At 49.4% G+C, this 27887-nt stretch overlaps 2 protein-coding genes across 8 annotated transcripts in view; one reads left to right on the top strand and one right to left on the bottom strand.

Moving 5' to 3' along the window:
- Nucleotides 1–4635, top strand: part of HDGFL3 (HDGF like 3) — a 73205-nt gene extending 68570 nt beyond the window's left edge. The window contains exon 6 of the mRNA XM_044231463.1: nt 4548–4635. Within this exon, the coding sequence (XP_044087398.1) occupies nt 4548–4553 (6 nt within the window). The 3' untranslated portion in view covers nt 4554–4635. The remainder of the gene's footprint in view (nt 1–4547) is intronic.
- The window catches only part of TM6SF1 (transmembrane 6 superfamily member 1), a 49780-nt gene that overhangs the window by 15819 nt on the left and 6074 nt on the right, over nt 1–27887 (bottom strand). Inside the window, exons 3-11 of one of the 7 annotated variants that reach the window (XR_006381736.1) lie at nt 25204–25301; nt 21394–21497; nt 19752–19834; nt 18991–19112; nt 17175–17279; nt 15184–15276; nt 14875–14994; nt 4167–4282; nt 1593–1929 (exon numbers count right to left, since the gene is read on the bottom strand). Coding sequence is in view for 5 of the 7 variants with exons in the window: in XM_044231457.1 (XP_044087392.1) it covers nt 7160–7351; nt 14875–14994; nt 15184–15276; nt 17175–17279; nt 18991–19112; nt 19752–19834; nt 21394–21497; nt 25204–25301 (917 nt within the window). In the remaining 2 variants the exon portion in view is untranslated. Of the gene's footprint in view, nt 1–1592; nt 1930–3527; nt 4283–7141; nt 7352–11686; nt 12048–14874; nt 14995–15183; nt 15277–17174; nt 17280–18990; nt 19113–19751; nt 19835–21393; nt 21498–25203; nt 25302–27887 lie in introns of those variants that run through there. The other 6 variants (XR_006381737.1, XM_044231459.1, XM_044231457.1 and 3 more) reach the window with 6 other exon arrangements.

Raw genomic sequence — 27887 nt, 5'->3', positions numbered from 1 at the left:
TTGGAACACATTAGAGGGCAGAATAGCCGAGAAATGCAAGTTGGGAATATGGGAGACTTGCTTGTGGCTGACCGTGATTTCCAAGGGGCCTGGCGGAAGAGATCCAGGAATGTGGGTGGGGGCAGGAGAGTGTAAGAGGTGAAGTCGTGGCCTACCATGGGCACAGCTGACTGGCCATGAGCACGTAGGAAGTGACATGCCCAGGAGCCCGTCTTTGGTAACTACAGTAAGCATAGGCCATAAGGATGAAAGGTTTGAGGGTCTCAAGGCAGATGGTGTTGTGGTTGTAAGTACTGGTGAGGGAAGGAGAGAAGAGGTTCTCAGGAGGAACCCACAGACTTCTGGGGACCCCTTTACTTCCAGAGGCTCTGACAGCATCCTCGCTGCTCATAGTTCGAAGGCAGACAAGGGCAGGCTCCAGAACACGTGGAGCGCCCCTTCTTGATCCACAGGGCTGTGACGTAGTTACTAATCTTTGTGACAAGAAGACCGTGCACTGATTGGCTTGGGCCTGCTGTGGCAATGATACCGTGTAACAAATTATCTCAAGATGTAGTGGCTTAGAACAGCATTTATTATCTGGTATTTTCCCTGGATCGGGAATCCGGACAGGCATAACTTGTTAAGCCCTCCATCTCTGGGTCTCCAAAGCTGTGAAGAAGGTGTTAGAGGCTCAAATCATTTTGAGGCTCAGCTGGGGCGTTGGTCCTCTTCCAGGCTCACTCAGCAGATGTTGGCAGGGTTCAGTTCCTCCCTAACTTTGGCCAGAGGTCCCCTAGGTTCCTTGACACGTGAGCTTCCCCCTAAGGCAGCTCCATCATGCCCGAGAGCTTCATCCTCGAGAGAGTGCTAGCAAGACCGAAGCCGGTCCTCCGTGATCTCGCAGCCTCATCGCAGACGTCACGTTCCCATCACTTGTCCTCATCCTGCTCATCAGAAGTAACTCACGAGGCCCGGCCCACACTCGGGGAGAGGGCGTTACACAAGGCTGTGCTGGAGACCCTGTGCGAAAGTCACCCATCCCTGAACCAACCACTGATCACTGAGACTGGGACCAGTCAGTTTCTCCCCGCTCCTGGAGCTGGAGTCAGGTCCCCAAACCACAAGGCCACCATAATAGCAGGGAAGAGCAGAGGATAAAATAAATATTGGGGGACAGCCGCTGCGTTTGCTGTAACCCCTAAGCAGTGTCCATGCTTTTATCCTTCTGGCCCTGACCGTTTCTTTCTGCTGTAAGGGGCTATATCCTTAGTCTCCCCAGTGCCCTCAAGATCAAGTCCAGACTCCTTACTTCGGCAGATGTTGGCCTTTTTACTCAGATCCCAGGTTATCTGTGCAGCCTTCCTTCTAACCCTGTACTCAGTATCTGCTCAGCCAGTGATTCTTCAAACTTTTTGGTCTCAGCACCCCTTTAATTCACTTATAAGTTATTGAGGGCCCCAAAGGACTTCTGTTACACCTGTGAGCATTTATTTAATTAGGAATAAAAACTAATTTTAAGATATTTATTAATTTGTAAAATAATACTCCATATAAATAACATTTTTATGAAAAATACATTTTTTAGAAAGTGTTTTGAGAAGAAAGACATTGTTTTACATTTCATTATTTTTTTTAAGTTTTTATTTAATTTTTTTAGCAACCTCTGTACCCAGCATGAGGCTTGAGCTCATGACCCTGAGATCAAAGAGTCATACGCTCTACTGAAAGCCAGCCAGGTGCCCCATAATGTTTTGCATTTTAAAATTCCTTTAATGTCTGGCTTAATACGAGACATCAGGGTTCTCATATCTGCTTCTGTTTTCAGTCTCTGGTTGAGTTATATGAAGAAATGTGGCCTCACATAGATATGTAGTTGGAAAGTGGAGATAGAAGTATTTTAATAGTTTCTTCAGATCATCGCGAATGTTCTTTGATATTACACCAGCTCTGTGAAAGAGATATTTTCTGAAAGGTTACTAGCCATGCGCAGTCTGAACTTTTTGTATTCTGTTAATGAAGTCAGTTGGAGGGCGCCTGGGTGGCTCAGTGGGTTAAGCTGCTGCCTTCGGCTCAGGTCATGATCTCAGGTGCTGGGATCGAGTCCCGCATCGGGCTCTCTGCTCAGCAGCGGGCCTGCTTCCCTTCCTCTCTATCTGCCTGCCTCTCTGTCTACTTGTGATCTCTGTCTGTCAAATAAATAAATAAAATCTTTAAAAAAAAAAGAAATGAAGTCAAGTTGGACTGTCTGGCACTTTGAATAGCTCTTACCCATTTGGAAGATACTGGTTCCCTGAATTAGTTGGGGCTTCCAAATCTTTCATTATAAAGTATTTTTAATCACATTTTTAAATACCAGGTATATCTTGTCAGAAAAATCCTTATTGGGAAGTCTTGACTGTAGAGGACTAAGTTTTCCAGAATTCTAAGCTTCACTTCAAAGCTCAAGTTTCGTCGTTGGCAACAAGTACTTCCACTTGTCTTCCTTGAGGGAATAGGCTCATTTCACTGACTTCTGAGAAAGCGTCCGAATAACCATAGTTTACCTGTCATCATTTTGTCAAGTGACAGTGGTGCTCCGTGGAAAGACCCTGTGACTTCCACCCTCTCCTCACTTCCGCTGTGTTCGGGGCTCCTTCAGCTCCGCGCCCACCCACAGCCTCTTCCTGTGCCTGGCGGCCGTGGGCCTCGGGGCCTGGTTGCGTTAGTCCGCCGTCCTCTAACAGACGGCGCCGAGCACGGCTGCCGGCACGGGGAACCGCTTCTTGCGGCGGACTTGGAGGAGACGTCCAGGCTAGCACGCGCTCCGAGCACCACGTCCAGGATACGTACCTTTGTGAACCAGCAAGACGGTGTTTGATGCGGAGATGCCAGTAGAGTCGTGGTGGTATATGACAAGTTAAAAAATGGATTTGTAATTCGCTTTTTATAAGCACCCACTCGACAGTACCTTGTTGAAAGACCCCGCCCCCCGCCCCCCCCCCACCCCCAAATTCCATGTCCTGGCAGTTGTGGTCCCAGGTGTACTTTTCTTTGTTGGGAGCATTAATTGTATTCCGAGGCGGCTCTGGGACCATCTGTCCCAAAAAATGTTCTTCGATACAGTTTGAGTCGTTGGTACTATGAATGTTCCACCGATGTCCACACAGATTTTATTGCCTTTCACATTGGTATTAGTGAAAAGACATTGTTAAATAAATTCTTTTGGTTAATAATTTTTCATTGCTTTAAATGGGTGAAGGAGGAAAATCCCCCAAGTCTATGAGAATAATCATATCTAGTATTTTTATGTGTTAATAATTAGGAGTCACTAGTCACTGCATTTTGCAGGTTCACAGATTTGAAATACGATTTTTATTGTTTTTTTTTTTAGTTGACTTTCTCATTCAAGTAGGAAAAGAGCAGGCTGGCTGGAAGAGAAGTGTATTTCTTTTCTTTTTCTTTTAATTTTTAAGATTTTATTTATTTATTTGACAGACAGAAATCACAAGTAGGCAGAGAAGAGGGTGGGGAAGCAGGCTTCCTGCTGAGCAGGGAAATCCCAGGACACTGAGATCATGACCTGAGCCGAAGGCAGAGGCTCTAACCCACTGAGCCACCCAGGTGCCCCAAGAACAGTATTTCTGCCATCTTGAGGTTTAGTAGCTTTTCCTGTTTGAAGGTCCTGGAATTATTTATGTATGGCATAATGCACACTGTATCTGGACTGTGTATGTGAGAACATACCCACGAGCGAGTACGCATGAGCTCACACGCGAGTTCATTCACTTAGCAAAGGAAAGAATGGAAACAGGCTGTTTTAGGAGGAAATACGGGGACCCCGAAATCCCTCTTTCCTTTGTCCCTTGAGAGCATGCGGGGTAAGGGGAGTAAGATATTTGGGTTAATGATGAAGAAAATAAAAACAGCGTCCCTATGAAGAAACGTAACCTGGTAGGATTTATGGTAGGACCCAGATTGAAACAATTCTTTTCTGAAATGGAAATATTTTGTCACACAGATGCCATCCAAATTTTAAAAGCAATCTAGACTTCCTTTCTTATCGTACATCTTGATTTTGTTAAACATCTTGATTTTGTTAAATCTTGTATTTCTTTGAGCCATATGTCCCAAGTAATTAAGTTATAAATATTATACAGAGTAATTTGCATACATTCCAAATGCTTTTTAAATTTGAAGCAGCTTACCTTTCTTTCTGACACCACAGTCCTCACAAAGATGGATTATCTCAATTTCTCCAGTGAGTTTATCCCAGCAATACATTGTCCTGAGCTGTACAGGTGCACACTACTGCACTCTGTCCCTGCCAGACAGTAGACAGAGTTTATTGTTTTGTTTCCTTTTTTTTGAATGGCACACTACAGATGCCCTAGCACCTTTTTTAGCTTGCTGAGCTGACCGGTATCAAGCACAGCCTCACCAGGCTGTTCTTGCTGAGTATTGGTAATGCTGCAGTACAGTTTAAAATCTCAGAAAATCCCACTTATTATACTTTACAGGTATGGAGCTTTTATTGTTAATGTCCCAAATCATCTAAAGTCTTGTTTTCTTTCTTTTTTTTTTTACAGACCTAACTACCATAATGAATGCTGCATATTAAGAAAAACCATAAGAAGGTTATACATTTGGTTGTCTAATAATCTTGGATTTGATATGAACCAACACATATTCCTTGTTGTCATTGACAGAACCCCAGTTTGTATGTACATTATTCACATTCCTCTCTGTTGTGTTTGGGGGAAAAAAGACATTTTAGCCTTTTTTAAGGTTATTGATTTAATTTCATGTTATTTGGTTGCATGAAGTTGCCCTTAACCACTAAGGATTATCAAGATTTTTGCACAGACTTATACACGTCTAGGATCCTTTTATCAAGGCAGTTACGTTCATCATTCTCCTGCCTTTACTCCACTGTCACCAGACACTCCATTAAATATAAATTAGCACTTTTTAAAAATGACCACTCAACATAATGCTTATGGGATTTCCTCTCTGTGACAGAACCCAGGAACCAGTTCCTAAACACATAATGTTGGCATATTGAAGATGAAATTAAATTGTCCTTCAGTTTTGAGGCCATGTGTAAAGTTTAATCACATTGTAAAATATCTATTCCGCATTAGAAATAGCTAGTCGACAGCTTATACTTCTCAAAACTCATATTGTTACGTACACAAACTCAGTTTTTATATGTGAAGTTAGTGAGTCTTTTGTGTTACTCCAAAATAAAGGCAATGATTTATTTTTTCCCCAATGCCAATACAATTTGAGCTAATCACTCAAGGTGGATAATTTACATTTTAAAGCTGGAATCAGCAGTAGCCCTATGGGAAACCAGACCAAGCATTGACTTTTAAATGAACCATTGTTTTCTTTTGGAACTAGAATTAGAATAGTTGATATTCATCCACAAACCATTATTATGTGTACATTATTGTTGCTATTGTGATAATAGAGAATTTTATTTATTTTTATGCCAGCTTATATTGTGAGAACACATTTAGTCAGTTTGGGTTTTATCAATCCTGTTATGCTTGTCCTTGGAACATCTTTCGCGTATTCAAGGTTTGTAGTTGAAAAGTTTACTGTAAAAAAAAAAATCAAAAACAAAAAAATGTATTGTTTTTACAGAATAAATTTATTGGAATGTGTACTGGGAGTAAGATTTGAGGTTGTAAACAACGAAGTTAGTGTAATTTGGCTTCATCTATGTAATGTGAGGTATTAATGTAATTCATATATTAAAGCAAAAATTGTTAACAGCAAGTTGACAATAGAATCAAGTGCAGGTGAGGGTTTTCTTTTTCTTTTTTTTTTTTGCACACTGTCTGGGTGTTAAGTTTTTTGTAAACCTGGAGGAGGGAGAGGAATGGCTACAGGATTGCTTGCACGTCTCAGATAACATTGACCAGCTCAGTGGACCCTAAATTCGCACACTTGACATTATCCATGCATTGATTTGGACTCCCATTTCTTTTTTGTTTTCTTACTGTGGTGAAGAGCTAATAAATAACATGAAGAGAAAATGTGAGCTGTTCTGCAAGCCCGAGGCCATCGAGGACAGCGACGGTGCTGGTGCTGGTGGCAGCGCCCCCAGTGGATGGAAAGCGCCCGTCTGCTTAGCCCTCTAGGGCGCACGGATTTTTAGTTTGCTTCTCTCGCTTAACAAATACCAGTTTTTTTCTCTATACTCATAATTCCAAATATGAAAGGTTCATTAGAAGATAAAAAGGATGCCAATCCAGTTCTTTCTCCCTTAGAAGTACTTTTTAGTTTTGAGTGCTGTAATTTAATTTAAATTAACAAAATTTAATTAATTCATCAGAAATCCCCTTCATTGCTCACACTAAAGCATAAGGAGAATGTAGATGACATTTTGAATTGGAACATGTAACTGACAGATTTTTAAAATAAAAACCCTAGAGACTACGAAACTGTTTCTGAAAAAAAAAAAAATACAAAATGTTTCCAGTTTAATAAGATTTGTTTTCATAAAAGGCCAAAAAAATTTATTAAAAATATACACAGAAATACAATAGAAATATTTCCAGTCACCGATAAAACCAATATTCATTAAGAGTAATGATAAAGTTATCGATCTCTCCTTAGCTATTTAGGCTCACAAAAAAATTTTACTAAAAGCAATTTTTAAAACAGCAGTGAATATAATAGACTTTCCTTGGGAAAACATTTTCAAATAACATTTTAAAATACTGTGATGATTTGCTTTTTCTATTGAGGTTAATAATGACGCATATATGTCTTATATGCAAAAAGTATCTCTCTAGTATGTATTTGTTGTTTTGAATTTTTTAATATGCATAGGCCATATTCACTTTTGAATAGTTTCATTTTCATTCTCACTATTGTAGGAGCTAAATTGTAATTGTTTACAGTTATATTTAATATGTGCAAACAATATGGAAATAGATGGTCAAGTTTATTCACAGATAATTTTGAATATATTTCTTTAAGCAAACCGTTTCTCAACTTCACTTTTCCTTCAAAGAAAGAAAATTTTACCCACACAAAACCATATGAGAGCTCACATACAGTGCAGAACAAGAATTTATGTATTCTTAAGTATTCCTGTATGAGAAGGGAGTGAAATGGGACAAAATTATCAGTACCAGGATAACAAAGTCAGTAATCTAGAGAGGAAGAACATGAAATAATATTTTTATTCAACTTTTTCATCTGCCTTTGTTTTTATAAAGAACTCTGGTTTGTAGATACAACGATAGGCCAAGAGCTGAGGAAGAACTCCATATGCTATGTTTAATGCTAGAAAAAGGGTTTTCGCTTCTTCGGGGACTCTGTAGACATAAGCAGTTCTAGCATGAAGAGAAGCACCGATGTGAGAAAACTGAGCCTGTTGCATTTAAAAAAAAGGGAGGGCGAGGTAAGCATGAATTCTGTGTTCAGTTGGATTCACAACGTGTTCTGGGGGATTCATTCAGACCCTGCTTCCTGTGCTCTCAAAACCAGTACTCAGGCAATCCACAGTCTTCAGGATTTCATTGAATTTAGGGCCAGTCTTAACATAACTGTTCAAATAAAGTAAACCTTCCTTAGCGAGGCTTTATCATGCCGGCTGTTTAGTCACCCAACCAGTGCCCCTTACCAAACATCAGTGGCTCAGTTTAAAAGAAAAATTGAGCACAATCTCGGTGTTTTTGTTTTTGTTTTTTTCTGATTTGCATTCTGGAGATCTATTAGGCCATCACTTTTGGCTTACTAAATGTGTTCCAATGAAGATGAAGAAAGTACAGAGTTTACAAAGTGGAAATATTTTTAATACAGCTATTTAAAGAGAAGCACTGAGGACCTCGGCGTCCTAAATCAGTCTTTGACCTGTTCCCTGCAACAAGAGCTCAGAGCCCTTTGTTATATATTTTTTGTTTGTTTCTTCAAGCATTGGGTTTTTTATGCAACTTTAAAAAATACTAGTATGTAGGGTTGTCACCAACTTGGATGGGGGTAGGACTGTGGCTGCTCTTTATAAAATGGTAAATGTACCTGCCGGCAACCTTTTCAAGTCAAAGTCTAGTTTATTTAGAAGTAGAGCCAGTCCCGGTCAGCATCATCTGAGCTAGAGCTTCCGGTTGGTACGTACATACTTGTTACAACGTGCATTCAGGATGTATCTTTTTTGATACTTTTCGTAAGCACAGGGGAAAACTTTATCAGAAAAGGCTTCCAGTGAGGATTTCTCAGGGTTCTCCTATTGTTACAAAATGCAACCCTGGAGTCTGCGTGTTCGGATCTCACTGAAATCTAAACTGTATGTGAATAAAGGATTGGAAATTAAATATATTCAAGTGATGGATTATTAGTTCATCAGGATCAAAGTGAAGAGAGAAGATACTATAATCCAAAGAAGTCACAGAAGAATAATAAGAATGAAAAACTAATTTGCTTCAAATTCGTATGAGTTACGTTACACTTCCTTCCGTATGAGATCAGTCTGTTCGCAGATAAAAGTGTCCTTAGCACCTGACTTTATCCTGGGAAGAAAAGGACACGCTTTCTTCGGCAGCATGTGTGTGGATTTCTATCCGTGATGGGTACTTTAACAGGCTACATTTTTACAACTTACTGGTACATTCTAGGGACCTCACAGTACAGTTTTGCTACTCTCTGGAGTTAAGAGATTAGTGTGGTGTGTTACCAAGGACCAACACAGAAACTGTCCACCCCTGCCTTGTGACCCAGGAGGCTCTGGGAGGGCTCGGCCCCCAAACACACATCCCCCAGGCAGATACCCAGACAGCGCCCAGTAGATGTTAAGCATTCCACCTCCGGGCTCTGAAGACAAAAGACCGTGCGAGTTAAGGGCACTGGAGAGGCTGCCCTGAGAAGCCACTCTTGGGCAGTTCTAGGAACACAGACCAGGAGCTTGGCCCCTGTTGCTGTTTTTCCCTAGGGCCTCTTTTGAGTAACAGTGTTTTTCTGAATAATATAACCAAACTTCCAGACTAGAGGCCAGATATGAATCTTGACCTTCAGAAATGTGGGTTTGGTGTCTCTGTCTTTAAAGACGCTTCTACACATGACAAAAAGCACCAGGTTTGGGGAAATGCCAACCATCCTTTGAGAGATTAATAGGAGCAATCATGCCTCCTTGCATAGGGAAACCTGCATCAGAAGTCAGTGAATTCCGTAGGCTCTTCTCCTGCACTCCCCAGTGCAGTTAATACCTCATTTTCAAAAACCACAAAATCATGGCAACGTTACAAAATGATCATGTCCTTAGTAGATTGTGAGCCCACCGGGCAGGTACTGTGTCTTATGTTTCGCGTGGCGCCTCTCGCATTGTTAGAGCTCAATAAACATTAAACAACAATGGTCTTGTGACTCAAAATACAAAAAGGTTCTACAAAGCACTTCTCTATTTTTATACCTATTTCGGTAGGCCTGTCTTCTCCAGAATTATTAAGCGAGGGGTACAGATCTACGTTCCTAATGCAGAGCGGTAGCTGCAGGTGAGAAGCCTGGGGCCGTATCCTGCAGTTTCTGGCACTGCCTGCGGCTCTAACAGGTGTGTTTACAGTGGCCACACCTCCCGCTGAGTAAGCCCCCGACCACTGCTTCCTTCAACCCCTGTGCTGTCCGCTTTGCAGAGTTGCGAAGTTTCAGAAAAACCTCCATCTCCCCGGAGAATGGTTTCCTCCCCGAGCACACAGCTACTAAGGGCCTGCACAGGCGTCCCGTGGGACGCTGCTCCCAGCACACGAGGCCTGCCGACGGCAGGGCCGAGAGCTCAGCCTGGCACCCACTGGCTCTGGGCTCTGTACGGCTGAGCTGTCACCCAGGCTCACAGGTACAGCTTGTGGAGCGCAGACATTTCTGCCGAATTCAGTGTTGTGACATTGAGCCCCTAATCTTTCTTGCCATTCTAAACCTGCTTTCACCTCAAGTAAATTTCAAAGATAGGCTTTGATCCTTTTATTAGTGGATGATTAGAATGGAAAAATGGGGCCCAAAAAATAAAAAGGGCAAAGAATGGTTAAATTTTAATAACTCCCTTTCCTTATATTTAGAGACAACATGGAAAGGATGACTAAAAGTCATGACCTTGAATGCAGAAAGGAGAGGCGAAAGTTACCCTGTGTCCACATAAGTATCCTAGGCCAAGACTGATGTGAGCCCTGGGACAACAGCCAGGCTATTTGGCTGATACAAATATGAATAGTTAATCCAGAACTATGTCATTTTTTAGGGTTTTCTGAGCAGCACAGTCCAGGGGTTAAGAACACTGCATCTGCACCAGACGGCCAGTGTCCCATCGCAGCTCCACCAGCAGCATGACCTTGGGTTAGGTATGTAACCTTTTTGGCTTCCTCATCTAGAAAAGTCGGATAATAATGGAGCCTACCTCATAGGGGTTGCTGTGCCCACTCAATGAGCTGATCTTTGTGGAGTGCTTAGCGCAGTGCCAAGAGAGTCACCTGTTCGTGATCTGGCATTCTCCTTTGCTGACCACTCAGGTGGGCTCTTTTTTAGATCCCCTTGCTGACCCTTTGACGATTTCAAGACAGCCTGTCTCTAATCTTAATGCTAAGTAAAGATGTTTACCGATGAATTACACTGGAAGCAAACTATTCAATTAGAATTTGCATTCGTATTCCCAATTATCCATGTTCTTCTAAATCTTTCAGGTTTTTCCTAATGGTTTCCATAAGGGAAAAACCGAAATTTCGCCTTCAGGAGGGTCAACTCTACAACCAGATTCTCCACAGATAAGCTTCTAGACCCGTTGGTGAGAAAGGACACAGCACCCGCGGTAGCCAGGGAGGGCGAGAGTCTTAGCTGCGAGTGGGAAGGGGCACTGCCCCACCCAACGCGGGACTGTTCCTGCTTCCAGGGCTGTGGGTCTTACCGGACGGGCGGCAGGCTCCCTGACAAAACCCACTGCGAGTCAATCCCAGATCTCTTTCTCGGTCCCTCTGAGCTTTAGGTAATAATGTCTGTTAGACACGGCTTCAGATGAATGAGTCTTTGAGCAACACCACGCACTTCCTCTCCAGACTCCTGCTGGGAATCTTAAACCAACGACAGCAACAAAGACCCAGGGCGCTTCCTATGCCAGGCCCTGTGCTAAGCCTTGTACACAGAGGCCCTCATTCAGTCCCCTCCCAGCAGCTTTAGCACAAAGCTCCTAGATTATCCTCACTTTCACAGCAGAGGAATCCAAGGGGGCCAAGGTCTCGAGCTCCCCAGGGACAGGCTGAGACCCGACACAGTCTCTCCAGAGATTGTGCTCTGAACCATACGGACTGCATTGTTTTCTTATAATGCTCAGTGGTATTTTAGCAGAGAAAAATTCTTCAGTTGCCAGAAGGTACTAATAAGTGGATCTAAGCAACCTGGAATACTTTTCAAACTAGACTAGAACTTTAATCCTACAATAAGAATTTTCTAGGAAAAGATACTTGAGTTACGAGTAAGTCCCCACTGGTTCTTTGGTGTAAAATGTGACCTGGTTTTAATTTAATTTGATTTTATTTATTTACTTATTTATTTTTAAGATTTTATTTATTTATTTGACACAGAGAGAGATCACAAGTAGGCAGAGAGAGAGGGAGAGGCAGGCTTCCTGCTGAGCAGAGCCCAGTGCAGGGCTCAATCCCAGGACCCTGGGATCATGACCTAACTGAAGGCAAAGGCTTTAACCACTGAGCCACCCAGGTGCCGTTTCTTTTACTTTTTGATTTATGTTTTTGATTTTTAAAGACTGCAGATTTTACAGATTTTTACAGATTCGTACAGGATCTGAAATCAGGGACCTTGTAAGGACTTAACGTGTTTTTTCCACTGACTTGTACTGATCTAGAAATTTTTCACTTTTTTCCCTATTAAATCAGAGTCTTAGGAGTCCACTAGGCTTTTCAAGAAATGAAACTTTGATAAAATTAGTGGGATCGTGAGTGCATAAAGCTTCTAAACAAGGAGTGCGGCAGGTTTCGTAGGCGAGGGATGCGAGTTGGGTCATGGAGGGTGTTTTCTGTGATCAGCGTGTCAGATGGCCTCCCAAGACAAGAATTCGTTTTGTAAGCAAGTATGGGCTAGGCAGAAAACCAGTTACGTAACAGTCTCATCGCGGGCACTCTGTTTCCAGGGTGATTTATAACTTTTCCTTTGGCTAAACTCTGGAGTAGCTAGATACTAGGGCCCCGCGCAGAGTCATGGGACGGTCGGACGCCCAGTTCTCAGACGACGCCATTTCTGGGTGGGGAGAAACCTGCTCCTGGCACTTGTAGGATCTAGTCTGTAGCCTCCGGCCACCTTGTCGCACTGGGCTGTGGTAGACAAGCAGAAGAGTTTCTGCAAGGCCGGGGCTCTGACTGAAGCCGCTAGTGCTGCTGCCCAGAGCTGCCTGCTGGCCGCCTGGCCTTCCCGGGAGCGCTGGGCCAGAGCTGCCGGGCCTGGCTGCAAGCCTACCCCTCACCAGCAGCTACAATCCTGGGTTCGTCTTAGTGCTGTCACTTCAAGCGCACCCCCAGGCCCCCAAGGTGTGACCTTGCCAAGCCTCCTGACTGCCCCCTGTCCACCTGACTAGGTCCAACAGTGGCCTCACTCTTGTTAGCCTCCTCGATGGGGATGGTCCGGCTTCTGCAGCACGGCCTGCTACGGGGCAGACGCAGGTCCCCAGGCATGGAGAGGGACCGTGACTATCAACTCTGAGCAAGCTAATCCTCGAGGAAGGGACCGGTAAGAGTGAGGCTGCTGGGAGCCCCTCTCTCCTGGGCGGCGCAGGAGAATGAGGCCAGGAAGGCAGAAGCCAAGGTTTACTCCCCGCTGTGACCTGCCGCAGCTCCTAAGCGCTCTCCCCGCCGAATGCGGCCTAACGCGGCCTACCCTGGCCTAGCCCGGCACTCGCAGCCCCGCTCCTACGTCCCTGCCTCCCAGCCCCGGTCTGGGGCACAAGGTCTGGCTTTGTGCCAATGGGTAGGACTCCACCATGGCTAACGTCTGCATGAGAGGAAGGATACAGGTAGAGAGAAACATGGGCACTGGGGTCAGACAGGATTCCAGATCCCTATCCTGCCAGTTAGTAACTGTGACCCCAGGCAAGGGATGCGCTGAGCCATCCCTTTCTTATCTTTAAGTGAGGCTTTAAAAACCAAACAGAACTGCAGGGCTTGTGCTGTGTTCATCACTCCGAGCCTCCTGGGGCACACAGGAAGACCACAGGATCTGCTTCCCTTGCAGTCATGTGGATGCCAGGCCTGGTTCCTGAAAATACCCTCCATGCCCTTCGCCCAAGCAAGAAGGCAGACTTCACTGCGCTAAGCCACTGAGCATTGGCTATGCCGGCAGAGCTCACAGCCTGGCCTCACCCAGCCAAGTGAGCAGAACATTTAGCCGGTGCCTCCCCCAAAGTAGCCGACGAGTGCATGACCAGGGCCAGGAGCTGTAGGCAGTGGGTGTGTGTTATTACTCCGGAGACAGAGCTAACGACCTAGCCATGTGCTACACGTAGGGGCGAGGGCATGGCAAAGGCTGTTTGCAGGGATGGGCGACGTGGAAGATGAGGCATAGGGAAGGTCAGGAGTGCTGTTTTAGACACTAACTCCAAGATTAGGATTCGGTCTAGGAGTCTGGGAACAGCTTGGCCTAAAGACAGAAAATCAGAAGTCAGCTTATAGGGATACCTGCGTGGCTCAGTCTGTTAAGCATCTGCCTTCAGCTCAGGTCATGATGCTAGGGTCTTGGGATCAAGCCCCGCATCAGGCTCCTTGCTCAATGGGGAGCCTGCTTCTCCCTCTGCCCGCCTCTCTCCCTGCTTGTGCTCGCTCGCTGTCTCTCTGACAAATAAATAAAATTTTTAAAAAGCTTAAGTTGGTATTGAAAGATACTGGCCTGAGGAGTCGGCTGTTCCGAGGCCTGCAAAGAGCAAATAGTAGTTCTCTTCCATCTTAAGTCCTTCAAGGAAGGCACAGGAACCCTTACTTCCAGATGCTGTACCAACTTTTTTGATACTAATATTCTAATTCTGTAATTGAGAATTACCTCAGACTAGAAGGCTTTAGCTCAAAGTGTGAACCCCTGACCACCACAGCTGTTTTCCAGCCTGTAAACGCCAGGGCGACATGCTGCCGTCCCACACCAGGACTATGACGGACACTGTCCAGATGAGCCTTGTTCTGCTCGAAAAGAGCAAGATGCAAGAGTGACTTTACAAGGTAGATTCATTTGTTTCTTTTTTATTTAGAGTGAGAAGTAGGGAAAGAAAAATTACTGAATAATTTTCTTCCCTGTTCATAAGATCAATTTGTCTTGCCAACTGTTATCTTGTAAAAATGTACTTTGAGTAAGACTGCACTTCCATAGGTAATTTTATTTCCAGTTCAATGAAGTAAGCATTCACTGAACGCTCGCTAAGTGTCCCGTGCTAAGAGGCCAGGGGCTGGACTGAGTAGCAGCGGGGGAAGGAGAGGCATGACTGGGAGCAGAATGTTCTCCAGCCCGGTTTCCCTGGCTCAGTGCAGGGTAGCACGACAGAATTCTGACATCTTTGGTGTGATATAGACACCTACAAGGTGACAGCTCTCCATTCTTGTTAGTAGCCATGGTGTTCAGACGGGGAAACCGCCCCAGAGAACCAGCAGGGCCCCTTGTTGGGTGTGTGACCCGGGACAGATCGCTAACCTCCCTGGGCCTCAGCTTCCTCCCCTGTACAGCCGGGTGACACACTGCCACATGGTTATAGCGCCATCTGAATGAAATGCATATGCAGAAACGCCTCCCAAGGCACTGGGGAACCGAAGGGGACGAGTCTAGGACCCGCTTCCCACCCCCCAGAGACACCAAGCAGAGATGTTTCTAGGATTCCCGACAAGGACAGCCAGACCCCCAGCGGACGTTGTGAACAGAGGGTATGTTTAGTACCTGCGCTAGACCTCCGGCGTGCATCAGTGTGACGTCGGGCATCCAGGAGCATCCAGGAACCACCAAGCCATAGAGCGCAAACACAAAGTAAGGGACAGAGTAGAACAGATACGCCAGCATCTGCATTGAACAGAGAAATAACATCGTCAGCAACTTCACAGTCAGCCCCGCCTGACGAAAAGCACAAAAGATGAACGTTTTTATCTCTGAGAATATTCACTCCCGTTTCCTACATGGGTGCCCATGTTCCCATTCTTAAAGAACCGAACACCCATGTTAGAAAGACCAGGGGCTTCATAACTACTTGACCTGGATTTTAGGATAAGCAGCGGGATCCTTTAGGTAGGGCTCTTGAAATTGCGTGTAAAATCGGCAGAGCTCAGCCGGGCAATCCAAAGCAATCTGGGAACAAAAACAAATTCATTACATAGTTGCAATCACCTCGGATTCTCAGCGAGCGCTGGGAGGGCTAAAGGGTCCAGGTTCAGCCACAGACCACTTTAACGGCGTATGGTAGAAGCTTATCAGTAGGAGGGAAGAGAAAAGCAGTGGTCTGCAGATCTGCTCCGAGGAGACGAAGAGGTTAACCGTGGAGCAGGAAATACCTGATGCCCTATTCCTGGGTACTCCTTCAGTGCCAAGACTCCCACTGGCCAAAACACCGCTCCCGCCAGATGCCCAGTTTCACTGTTCCCGGGAAGAAATAACTAGCCGGCTGCTCTGTGCGGGAGGAAAGGACATCGCTAGCCCAAACTCCTCTCCCTATGCTTTGCAGAATCTGAAACACAGCCTCCTCCGCTCTGCTGCGCCTCACAGAGCACATGGCCTCTGGCGGCAGTAAAGGGTGATCCGAAAGCAGGGTCCTGTGCAAAGCCTTGAGAGGGAACAGAGCAGAGCAGAACGGAGTTGGTCACAGCAGAGACCACGGAAGAGACACAGTCTCCTTGGCACATCATCAGGTCCCTCTGAGTCACCTCCCTCCTGCATCGCTGTGTCCTCGGTCATAAATGTCCTGCCTAGATGACATCTGGGAACACAGGCCAGTGACGGAATAGGTACAAACGGGCCCAGGCAGAAAAGCCCATCTGCAAAAGTCCCGCCCCCACGCCCACATCTTCCTTGTGCCCAGAGGAGCGGACACGGCCCTGCAGGGACACAGCCGGGGCTCGTTTTTCTTGTTGCTGTTCTCTTCTCTTTGCGACAGCAAACTAACCAAGGAACAGTTTTAAGGTCGCCTGGCTGGCTCCATTGGTAGCACGAGTGACTGCTGATCTTGAGGGCCTGGGTTCAGAGCCCATGCTGGGCATGGAGATTCGTTAAGAAAAACAAAACGGTTTTACCACTCTGTACTCTGAGCAAACCCTCCTGCCTTCTCCTTTACATCCCTTCCCTGTGCCACCCCTCCCGTTAGCTGACCCGGCTCCGGGAAATTTCTGATGATCTACTGCTGGAGACCAGAGTTTCTTGCTCTGAACCCAGCCAGCCGCACAGAGTGTACGGTTCAAGGACCCCCAGACAGTGGGTCAGGTACATCAGCTCACGCTTGCCACTCGCCTCACACTTGCTGTGCGAGCCAGCAGGTGGAGAGCAGTCATTGTCACCGAAGCGGAGTATAATTACTCATTTGGTGCTGGCCGCTGGCATTCGTTTCCACTAAGCAAATCATGGTACCCGGCATTATGAAGGACCATCCACCAATAAAGATCGTAACTAGTGACCCTACATGGTCAACACTTACCACGTCTAAGGCCCTCTGTTAAGTGTTTGATGTTTGTTCTCTCATTTAATCGTCAAACCAGCACCGCAAGGTAGGTGCTGTTACTTTACAGCAGAAGAAGCTGAGGTCCGAGAGGTTAAGTCATTTTTCCAAGGCCACACAGCTGGGAAACAACTCTAACTCCTTGCTCTGGACCCCGCCTCACTACCCTGTCCCTAGTCCTGAGAACACAAGGCATGCTCTGTGCCACAGTGTCACTGGCGTCTTCAGGAATGACCCTTCCCAAAGACAATGACATTTAAAACAGAAACAACAAAGAAACCAAAAGAATGAGACTCTACCAGCTCATTTTTCAGGCACCCTAACGTCGGGGAAGGAAGAGATTTCTGGGTGGGCTTAGTCTAAGGAGGCAAAGGAGGTGCATGTGGCAGCCCAGCGCCCCCCCACCCCCGAGGGAGGAAGGCAGGGGGTCGACCTGGCGGATGGTAGAGCGGCAGCAAGCGGGGCCGGGTTTTGTCGGGACACTAGGAACCCTGATTAAGTATATGTTTTCTTGAACGTTCCTGTGATCTGTGCCGCTTACCAGGCCTCTAAACAGACAAAATCCAGTAGCGAGGAGAAGACACACGACCAGCATTAAATCAAACGGTCTTCTCGTCAGGTCCTTTGCTTGGGCTTCGTGAATGACCTGAAATAAGAGTCTGTACCAATGAGCAAGCCCAGAGCGCCAGAGAAGCATCAGAGATCTACGGATCGGAGATCCAGCGCTCTGGTGCTAGACGGTGAGAGAATTCTCTGGATGGGTGATTCGTGTCATAAACCACCAGCCGCCCAACCTAGGAAAATCGGGTCCCGCCTCCTCTCTGCTTCTGCTCTGCTCCCGTGAAAGGAGGAGGCGCGGCCCGGCTGTCCTGAAGGGGCCTTTGCGCTCTATGAATCGCTTTTTTGGTTTTTGTTTTTTTCTTGCAGTAATAGTTTTGTGATTATAAATATAAGATACATTCATTTAAAAAGGTAAACCGTAAACCCAGCACATTATTAGGAGCCACTGTTTTTCCGGTGATATCGGTCTACTTACCTATCTGATCTACATGTATTTTTTTTTTTTTACAAAATTATGACTTTATGTATAACCAGTTTTGTATTTGTCCTTTTGACACTTAACATCTACCTACTTTACAAGCACTTTCCCACGTTACTAAAACCTCTCCTGACACGTTGTGTGCCGCGGAAGCCCCGCATTTCAGCCCTGCTCTCTCTGTCGGACATCTGGGCATTAGCACCGTTCACGTGACCGTGAGCGATCCTGTAGGAAAGTCTTGACCACAGCTCTCTGACGACCGTCCGAGGACAGGGCCCTCGACGTGGGATTTCTGGGTAACGGAGTTAAATTTGCGAAGACTGATGACAGCCCCAAACTGCCTCGCAGAGCAAGTGTGGATTTATGTTCCTGTCCGTGCTGTGTGACGATGGCCATTTCTCCCTGGCCATCACTGTGTCTGGACATTTACAAAATGATACTGAACAGTTTTCTGTGTCTCCCGGCATGAGCGGTGGAGCCCAAGGCTGTGGGTACTTCCTGCTGTTTAACAACCACCTCATTCCTCAAAAGGATGTCAGTGTGTCACCCTGAATGTGCACAGCAGGTGTCTAATTGTTTACAAATGAGGTTTATAAATTACAATGCATTTAATGAACTCCACTAAGTCTTATAGTCAACCAAATAAACAGGTTCTAAAGATCGCTAGTAATTCACATTCCATGTTTCACTTTGCTTTATGGATCTTGCTTAAGGGTCTAATACCTATAAGAAGAAAAGAAACTTCGATGTCACTAGCTTAGAAGTGAAGACCTTAACAGAGTATCTGCCCGGCCAGCACTGCTTCACCTTGACCACCTTGGCCGTGAATGCAAGGGAAGTGTCTCAGAAGACATCCTGTAGCCAGTCTCCAGATGCCTGGATCCCTTGGTAAATTAGACCCTGAGGCTGTGTGTGCCGCCCTGCCCAGCCAGGAGCCCTGCAGCCTCCCCTTGGGGCGGTAAAGGCACTGGCTTCTCTGCAAGGGGTGCCCAGAGGCCTAAACACCAGGCCTTTAAGCGCCTCAGAAAAACCACACAGTCCACACCCTAAAGCAGGATCTGATGGGAACAGCCAGTGTGACAGGCGGCACAGGGAGTTCCAGAAAGCCCAGCCCATCCAGCTGCAGCAGATGTGTTCAGACAGAAACAGACCATCTCTGCCACTGTAACTGACTGTGACCAGTGCACAGAGCCCGCACCGTCAAATGGACTGGCCCGGATGGTCCAGTGCGCGGAGGCACGGTTCGAGCCAGTAGCCGGGAGATGTCGGCGAGCCCCATGAGTTTGGGAACAGGTTACAGTTAACATAATAAAATCACCTTTGAGGGATAATTATAACTTTCTGATGGCTGATTATAGATTCTGAAACCAGCCCAGACAGGAAGACAAGTATACGGTATGCTTAAGATAAAGGCAGGACAAATGCGGGTTCCATACTTCCCTATTTAAAAGAAAGAAAAAAAAAGTCAAAGTCAAAAATTTGCCAAAAAACATCTCTAAACACGAGTAACATTCAGGACACTCAACTCAAGTAATTTTAACACTGTGCTGTGGACCAGGCAATATTCTTTATGAGACCAAATAAAACACGTCAATTTAAAACTACAAGGTACTCATTACCAGCACGTCCTAGCTACCGTATTTTTTAAAGAATATTTAATATAATGCCCTGAGTGTTTACACACATAAACAATAACCTCTTTCACGTTAGCTTTTGAGAGCTTTACTACTCTTTTTTTTCTTAATACTCTTAATACTAAATAAAATACATTTATCGAATGTGTCAAAGAGTTACATATGATAAAAAAAAAGTTGTAAGAAATATTTGCACACTGCAGGTAGCCACAGACACAAATATCCCCTCTGAATCCTAAACGCCAGGAGTCACTGACTGTCTTATCGATCAGTGTACATTTCTGAAAGTTGCTCAAAAGCATTTAACAGGTGAGATGACAGAGGGGAAAAGGAAGAATTCGGCATGCCGCTGTCTGGTAGGCTTGGAATAACAACCCAGACAGCTTCTCTGTCTACGAACATTGTTTCAGAAGAGGAAAATGAACTTTAAGGTGAAGTTTCTTACCCACAATGTTTCCCGGCACAAAAACAACAATGCTCATGATAATAGATCCAACCCAGTAGAGGCCAATGGTTCTATAACTTTCCCTGCAACGAAAAAATCTTGGCTTAGTGCACTTGAGTTAGGATACAATTAGCAAAAGATGACCCACGTGATTAGCATTACCCTAACTAGTAAAGTGTACGAATCGCAGCTTACTGAACCGACAGTCATCAGTCAACCCTAAGGGGCCCTAGTGGTCAAATTTCATCCCCATCTGTGGTACGACAGAACCCTATTTGTGTCCTTTTGAATAGGAAGTACACTTCTACCCTGATCACCTGTTAAACTACAACACGGTCAGTCACGGTCCAGGGAGGCCTGCATTCCACTGTGTCCTGTGAGGCTCACGGCAGGGAAGGAAAAAGAAGGTTCGAGACAGAAAGGAAATTGGATCCATGCTTTAAGGCATTGTAAGTACGAGTAACGGGATGTTAAATGGACTTTCCCTGGTGTCAGAAGGATGAAGCATTCAGGGCCGTCCAGCCCGTGTCCTAACGGAGAGGCGGGCACAGACCCCGAATCCTCACAGGGAGGGTGGTCAGAAGCTCTTCCGGCTGGTACCCCTGCTCATCCCCACTCCGTAAGGGGTGATGAGAGACTGCAGGGAGATTCTCTGAAGGGGGGCAGAGGGGCCACACTGTGCTTTCTGCCCTGCCCCATGCCCCAAGCCAACGGCTGCTGCTTCCCAAGAGGCCAGTTCATGACGGCTGGGATTGCCAGCAGGACCGGCGAGAACCTTCCCAGCAGAGATTAACGGACCCAAAGAAGCCCCGACCCACTCCCGGCCGCCTGCAAGCAAAGCCCAGGCATTCTCAGAAATACCTGATGTGCGCCCTGGAGGCTTGGGAACGTTCATGAAGAGACAGGCTAGGACCTGGAAGAGTCCCAGGACTAGAGCTGTCCCTGGGCTCATGACTCAGGGCGCAGAGGCTCGGGGCAGGCGGTGGGTCGAGGTGAATTTCCACCTTGTCTGGGCAAGAATCCATCGTTTTCTCCAACCTGGAGTTACGGGGAGGCCTGGGAAGGTGGCCAGGCTTGAAAGGATCCTGCCCCAAAGGGCACACGTTCTTGGGGACAAGGACACCAGCAGAAAGCGCAGCGGGCGTGCCACCATGGGCGGGGAAGTCCCTTGGATTCAGCCAGTGAGAGCGCCGCTCACCTGAGGGCTCTGTGCCATGCAGTGTCCCGGGCCGGGGTCTCCGGAGAGCGCGCCTCCGTGCCCCCCACGACAGGCTGGCGTATCACAACGGAGGGCACGGATCCCCAGAAACCAGAAATCACCACGTAAGACTGCGCTCGTGCCTCAGGCCCGCGTGCATGAACATGCGAGAAGCCCGCTGGAGACTGTCCTTGCAAGACAACAGTCAGACGCGGACGTCTGCCCAAGCTGGCCCTACGGCTGGGGGTCATCCAAAGGGATGTGTTCAAAGGCAGCGGTGCCAAGGAAAGACCTTGTGTTAACTCCGTCTAGCCTGTGTCCCTGGAGCGTATCTCCCCATTCCTGGGTACCTGTTCGTGCTTTGCCCCGCCTGTGGTTTCCTTACACAAGCATGTCTCGGCGGCTAAGCTGACACAGGGACACACAGCGGACGGACGGACTTACTCCCATGCGATGGCCGCCACCATCACCAGATACATCAGATAATGAGCGGAGCCGTCCCAGTAGCAGATCATGTGCCCGTACGCCGTGTTCAGATACGGCTCACCCTAAGGAGAGAGTCAAAGAGTGGTCGGCTTTCAGTCGGACCCAGACCGCCCCGCACACACCGGCCCGGGCTCCGAGGAGAGCGGAGCAGGGAGCTGGCTTGGGTTTGTCCGCCGAGACGAACCGAGGCCGAGTCCCACACTTCGCCCTGAAGCCGCTATTGCTGAAGATGCCCGTGGGATGGCCCCGAGCCTGCCTGGCCATCGTCTGATGCGTTGGGTGACACGCGGCAGGTGACATCACGGGCAACCGTGGTGGCACAGCTAACTCACCGAGGCCGAGTCCGATCTGTGACCAGGTGCACGGCTCTGGCCGGAGGGGCTGCAGAGGGGACCCTGCCCGCCCAGCCACCAGCTGCGCCGCGTGGCCACCCCCAGGCTCGGGCGGCTGAGGCTGCTCCGCACCCGGGCTCTCAGACAGACAGACAGACGGGCACCCCACCCCCCTCAACCTTCCCAGCCATGCTACGGGACACACACAACTCAGTCCGCTCTACGCACGAGAAAACAGGGCTCCGAGGGGTCGTAGGACCGGCCTAAGGTCACATGGAGAACATCAGCATGGAGCACACCATCAAAAGCCATACTTCTGAGAAATTAATTTTATCAATGTGACATTATGGCGTGCGCTACGTTCCCCTCCTCCAGACGGCTCGCAGACAGTCACGGGCTAATTCGCAGGGGTTTCGTGTCCTTCCGACCCCCCCTCGTTCTCCTTTCTCCACCCCTCCACGTTCATGCTCTCCTGCCCTGTGTACCCCCGAGACGCCCTCCGTCCCGTCTGCAGCAGCCAAGAGGGGCCCCACTGAAGCCTCACGCGCCCAGGGCAGGGACAGGCCCGTCGTCTGTCCCCACGAATCAGATGGAATAAAGATGGAGGAAGTGGCAGGAACACAGCAGCGGGACTCGTGTGTTCATGCCTGGCCCGCATCCTCCCTCTCTGACGTGCTCTGGCTGGACAATCCAATCCAAGGTCATGACTTCATTTCCCACCGACACACCTGGCCCTCGGAGCCGGAGCTGCCTCTCCTGGCAGCCGGATGGGCGTCTTGAACTGGGCGGCCCGCAGGCCCTTCCAGGCCCCTGAACTTTCCCTCCGCAGCTTCTGCCCTCTGCCAAGCCCAGCACCCAGCCTGCCTGGCTCAAAGCCACAGGCCATCTTTGTCATTCCTCTCTCCTCTGCAGTCTGTGGGCAAGTCCGGCCAATTCTCTCTGAGCTCCCCACGGGCCTCCCTCCCTCTCCGCACAGCCCCGATCAAGCCCTCGGGGCCCCTCACGGAGCCAGTCCCGCACGGTCTCTCCGTCCCCTCCTCTCCGATCCACCAGCCACACGAAGGGTCATGAGGCCTGGTTCTTAACACATTGCTCTTGTGCTCAGAAGCCTCCCGAGGCTGGGTGCCGCCTGCAGCCCCGGCCCTGCCTCCCCCATCTGGCAGCCGGGCGCCCAGAACCTGGCCCTGCAGACCTGCGCAGAGCAACACCCCTCCCACCTTCTCACACCCTTTGTGCCTCACCGCTTGCCACCGTCACCAGCCCAGCATCTGCGCCCTTCAGCAGCCACCTCGTCCCCAAAACCTCCCCGTCCCGGACTCAGGAGGTCCCAAGCTCTCCGGCTCCTCCACCTGCCTCTCGGCCTCACAGTCCGCTGCATGCGGGGGCTCTTCTGACCACGGCCTCCACGCATTCCGGCCTCGGCCATCCTAGCGCTCCCCCTTCTCCCCAGCAAGACTTCAGGTACCGTGTATACTCCGAAGGCCCCCGAACCTCTCCGTCAGGAACGAGACCCGCAAAGCCCTGCCAACGGAGACATCCGCCGGGATGTCCCTCCACCACCCGAAACGCGACATGTCCCCACATGAACTCTGCGTCATCCCTGCACACCTGCACCCGGGCTGACCTGGGGAGACCCCTGCTGCTTCTCACCTCCAGGCTCTTGCTCAAGCCGTCCCTTCTCCTTGGAGGGCCCTCCACCCCGCTCGTGCATCTGGAAAATGTTCACCCTCCACTGTCATTGCCATTTCAAAAACGGCTAGAGCAGCGTCACTAAATCAACGGGGACTCCCCTGCCTGCTTCCAGCCCTGGCTCTTCCCTGCGTACAGGCAGACCTTGTGCTCTGGCCCTTGGCTTTACGGTGCCCGCAGACACGGTGTTTTCACACGCTGAAGGTCTGTGGCAGTTTTGGGTCACAAGTCTCTCAGGAAATGCCATTCCTCCGACGGCATCTGCTCACTTTGAGTCTTTGGGCCACGTTCGGGTAATCCTGACGATATTTCAGACTTTTCCATTATTATATCTGTGATGGTGCTGTGGACCGGTGACCTCTGATGTTACTGCTGTGACCGTGTGCGGGCCCCACGCGGCGGCGACTGTCGGGTGTGGTCCCACTGCTCCGCCTCCCTGCAGCCCGCCCTCTCCCTCCCTGTCCTCAGCACACTTCACCGTTGTCGTATTCTAAGAAACTGTCACAGCCACCCCAACCTTCAGCAGCCACCATCATGATCAGTCAAAAGCCAGCGACTTCACAGCAAAGACCCTCCACCAGCAAAAAGATGAGGACTTCCCGAAAGCTCAGATAATAGCAAGTTTTTAGCAAAAAAAAAACACATATTTCAATACTAAGGTATAAGCGGGCTTTAGACTGTAGACCTCACACTACAGCATCGTGTAAATATAACTTCTAGATGCATCAGGAAGCCAAAAACTTCAAGTGGCTTGCTGTGCTGTGAAATTTGCTTTATTGCGACCATCTGGGACCAAACCCTCGCTGTCTCCACGGTGGGCCCTGACCGCCCAACTCCTGTCTGTGGGACAGAATTCCCCCGTAATCCCTCGGGTGTAACACCAGCATTTTCCCCAAAGCAGGAGACAGATGTCTTCTTCGACCGTCTCCCCATCCCCTCCAGCCACTCGGAGCCTCTGGAATTCGTCCCTCCTTCCCCCCCTCCTCTGCTTGGCCCTGCCTAAGCCATCCCCACACCCTTGCCGGCCCTGCAAAGCCTCCTGACTTGTGTCCCAGCTCCCAGCCCTGACGGTCGCCTTTAAGCCCGTCCTTCCCAGAGCCGACTGCATTGTTCCCTGACTGAAAATCTTCCCTCAAATGCGAGATAAAGTCCAAATTCCCTTTGCTTAACATACGAAGCTCCCCGTTGTTTGAAACAGAGATGCAAGACTGTACTTTCCTGTGTGACCCTGAGTAAGTTACTTAACCTCTCGGGCTGGATTCCTCACCCCATGAAACAAGGAAAGAGGACTAGCTCCCTCAGGGGCAGGTGGCCCTACAATACGATGACAGGGAGGGGAGGATCTTCAACACCAAAGGGCTCCCTTCAGTGCCTCGGTGTTCTCCAACACACGTAAGAACGGCCTTGGCTTCTGGATACGGTAATGTTTTAATAAGACACCAAACCCTAACTCCTTTAGAGTGTACCATTTATATTAAATAGAAGCAAAGGAGAAAGGTAGTGGACCAGGTGTGAGGGAGGAGGGATCAGACCCAATGCTGAAAAGAAGTGCCTCGCATGATTTAATCCCAACTTTCTGCCTCACTCTCCACAGGAATAAACCACCTACGTCTGTGGCAGGACATGAAAGACCACGGGTCCTCCCCCCTTACACTAAATGCAGCCATCTCCTCTGTCATCTCTGAGCAACAGGACGTGGGTGGCCGACCCTTTGGCATAAGGCTAAGGTCACTAAGCGATTCCATACCTCTCTCAGGTAGTGCGTCATGAACCCGTCAATGACTCCGTCCTGTTCCAGGCCTATGATGAGGCTCACCACGCTGGTGAATCCAAACACCGCATACACTAGAGCAAAGGAAGAAGCCGTTATTTATGTCTTTATCTCTTTGCCAAGTTAGCTCTACACCCACTTGGGGTGGGGCTTGAACCCAGAACCCCCGAGATCAAGAGTCAACACGCTCCATGCCTGAGCCAGCCAGGTGCCCCAAGAAAGAGTTTAAAAAGCAGCAGCTCGGGAGGCAATGACATAGAGCTTGGCATTCACCGAAAACAGTGACTTGGGCTTCATCTTTTCCAGAAGACGCTGCGGGCACCGTCAAGAGGGACTAGCAGAAGGACCCTCCTGCGCAGAAGGACCCTCGCCCTTGTCATGGATCTCCACGTCATTGCCGGAGAGCTCTCTGAGGGGACACGCCCCGGGGGGACAGAATCACACACTGACCCGCTAACTCTGTGCCACGGGAGCCTACCCGGCCACCCCGTCCAACCTCCACAACCTCCCAGTGGCCGCCGTGGGCCACACCGGCATCCCCCCTGCAGCCGGCTGGCCCCGTGCTCGCCTGTTCCACACTGAAGAGCCCGAAGACGGACCGTGACCAGCGGGCAAGTTGGAAGAAGAAAGGCCGGTGATTTCTGAAATGGGTCCAAGACGGCCCATTGAATGTGAAACAAGCCAAGCCAAGCGTCTCAGGAGACTCTCCCTCGGGGCGTGAAAATCTCCTAAATGGCCCGCGAGCCCCCAGCGGCAACCAGCTACGGAACGAGCCCTTTACACGGCAAGGGGTCAATCTTAGCGCATGTTAGTTTGTCGGCAGGGCCGCATTTTCAAGCTGTAGCCCATCACAAGCCACGTGGCGGGCACGGGCAGGACAAGAATTCGAAGGTGGACAGAAGAACAGCCATGACAGAATCAACGGGAGGTTCTTCCCAGAGAAGGGGAGGCGGCCTCGCCGAGTCTGCAGCCGGGGCCGCGGCGCCCACACCCTCTCCAGGCTGCAAGGCCCACGCGTGCGCCCTGCCCCGCAGACCCGGCCTCCCCGTGCCCCCCCGGGCCTGTGCCCCAGATCTTGCTGGCAGGATCAGCCACCAAATGTCCCCTGAAAGAAAGCACCCGCATCGGATCACTGAGGCCAATGGGGGTGTCCCATGCTGGGTCTGAGGCGACCAACCCGGCCCCGAGGATGCAGTGTGCTCAGGCTGGGACACAGACGAGACCAGAGGGCTGCGGGTGGCGGAGCAAGCGTGCTCAGCCCTGGGGGGCTGGGAGAGACCCACGTCAGCGAAGTGTGAACTCCACGGAGGGCGGGAAGACAGCAGCAGGAGAGCACTCTCGAAAGCTGCGCTGGTCAGAGCGCACGCAGGTGGTGTGCGGCAGGAGAAGCGAGGCGGGCCTTGAACTCAGGGCCAGCTCCTCTACCCCCGGGTTGTCCAACCTCAGACAAGTCACGTCATTCACCCAAGCCTCGGGGTCGTTTACACGCAAGGTGGGAGGAATTAGTTACTTACGATGCTTTCCCTCCCCACCTTTGCCAAGACCCACGGTGGGCAGAGAATATTCCCCATATGCCATTGATGATGGACGCAGCCACACGACGTGGTTTGGCCAGTGGAATGTGCATGGAAGTGACAATGGCCACGTCCCCGTCTCCTCTGCCACTAGAAAGGCCCACCGTGGGGAGCTGCTGGTCCAAGAACAAGGAGACACGTGGGGCAGCTCTGGACGTGGCCCACAGCCTGACGCACAGCAGTACCAGCCGATGGGCAGGCCCATGAGCACGGACACTAAAAGTTTACACCCGGGACTGAAACACCTGGAGCGTCTGTCCACGGATGAATGGAGTATTACTGAGCCGGAAGGAAGGAGGAGGGAAGTCCCGCCGTTTCCAACAACCTGGTGGACTTGGAGGGCGTCACGCTAAGTGAGAGGAACCAGCAGAGAAGGACCGAGGCTGTATGGTCTCCCTCACGGACGTGGAACCCGAGCCAGCTGAGCGCACGGGAACAGAGGCTGGAACGGTGGCTGAGCGGCTGGCGAGGGGGAGACATGGGGCAATGCTGGTCGAGGGGTACAGACCCACAGTGACAAGATGAGTAAGTGGTCAGCGCGGCGACGGTGGTCAACGAGGCCGCACTGTACACTCAGTGTTCCCCCCGCAGGCCATAAAAGGTAACGATGTGACGTGAGGGACCCTACGGTGAACGACCTTGTCGGGGTCACCGTCTCACGGTGTGGCCGTGTGTCACACCATCCCAGGGTAGGCCTTACACCTGCCAAGTGTCGGATGTCAAGTGTGTCTCAGCAAAGCGGCGGAAACATGGGGAACGTCTGTTGCTGCTGCGGGACACCGAGGTCGGGGGGGTCTGACCCGCAGCCTCACTATCGCAGACTCGGAACCAGGGAAGGCCCAGCCCAGCTCCCAGCAGGGGAAGCGCTCCAAGGCGGGGACGGCTTTGCCGGAAGCAGCGTGGGGCAAAGAGGAGCCTGGCTTCTGGGGTCAGTGACGTTCTCACTGCATGACCTTGACCACCTGTCTCAGCGGCCCCGAGCCAGCTTCTTCGTCTGTAAGTGGAGAGGACTTGTCGCAAGGATTAAATAAGCTAATACGGCCCCAGCGCTCAGGGCCACACCAGGCACATAGAAAGTGCTGGATC

The sequence above is a fragment of the Neovison vison genome, chromosome 13 (genome assembly GCF_020171115.1).
Source record: "Neovison vison isolate M4711 chromosome 13, ASM_NN_V1, whole genome shotgun sequence".
Classification (NCBI taxonomy): domain Eukaryota; kingdom Metazoa; phylum Chordata; class Mammalia; order Carnivora; family Mustelidae; genus Neogale; species Neogale vison.
Note: the sequence above shows the minus strand (reverse complement) of the source record. Positions and strands in the feature narration are given on the sequence as shown.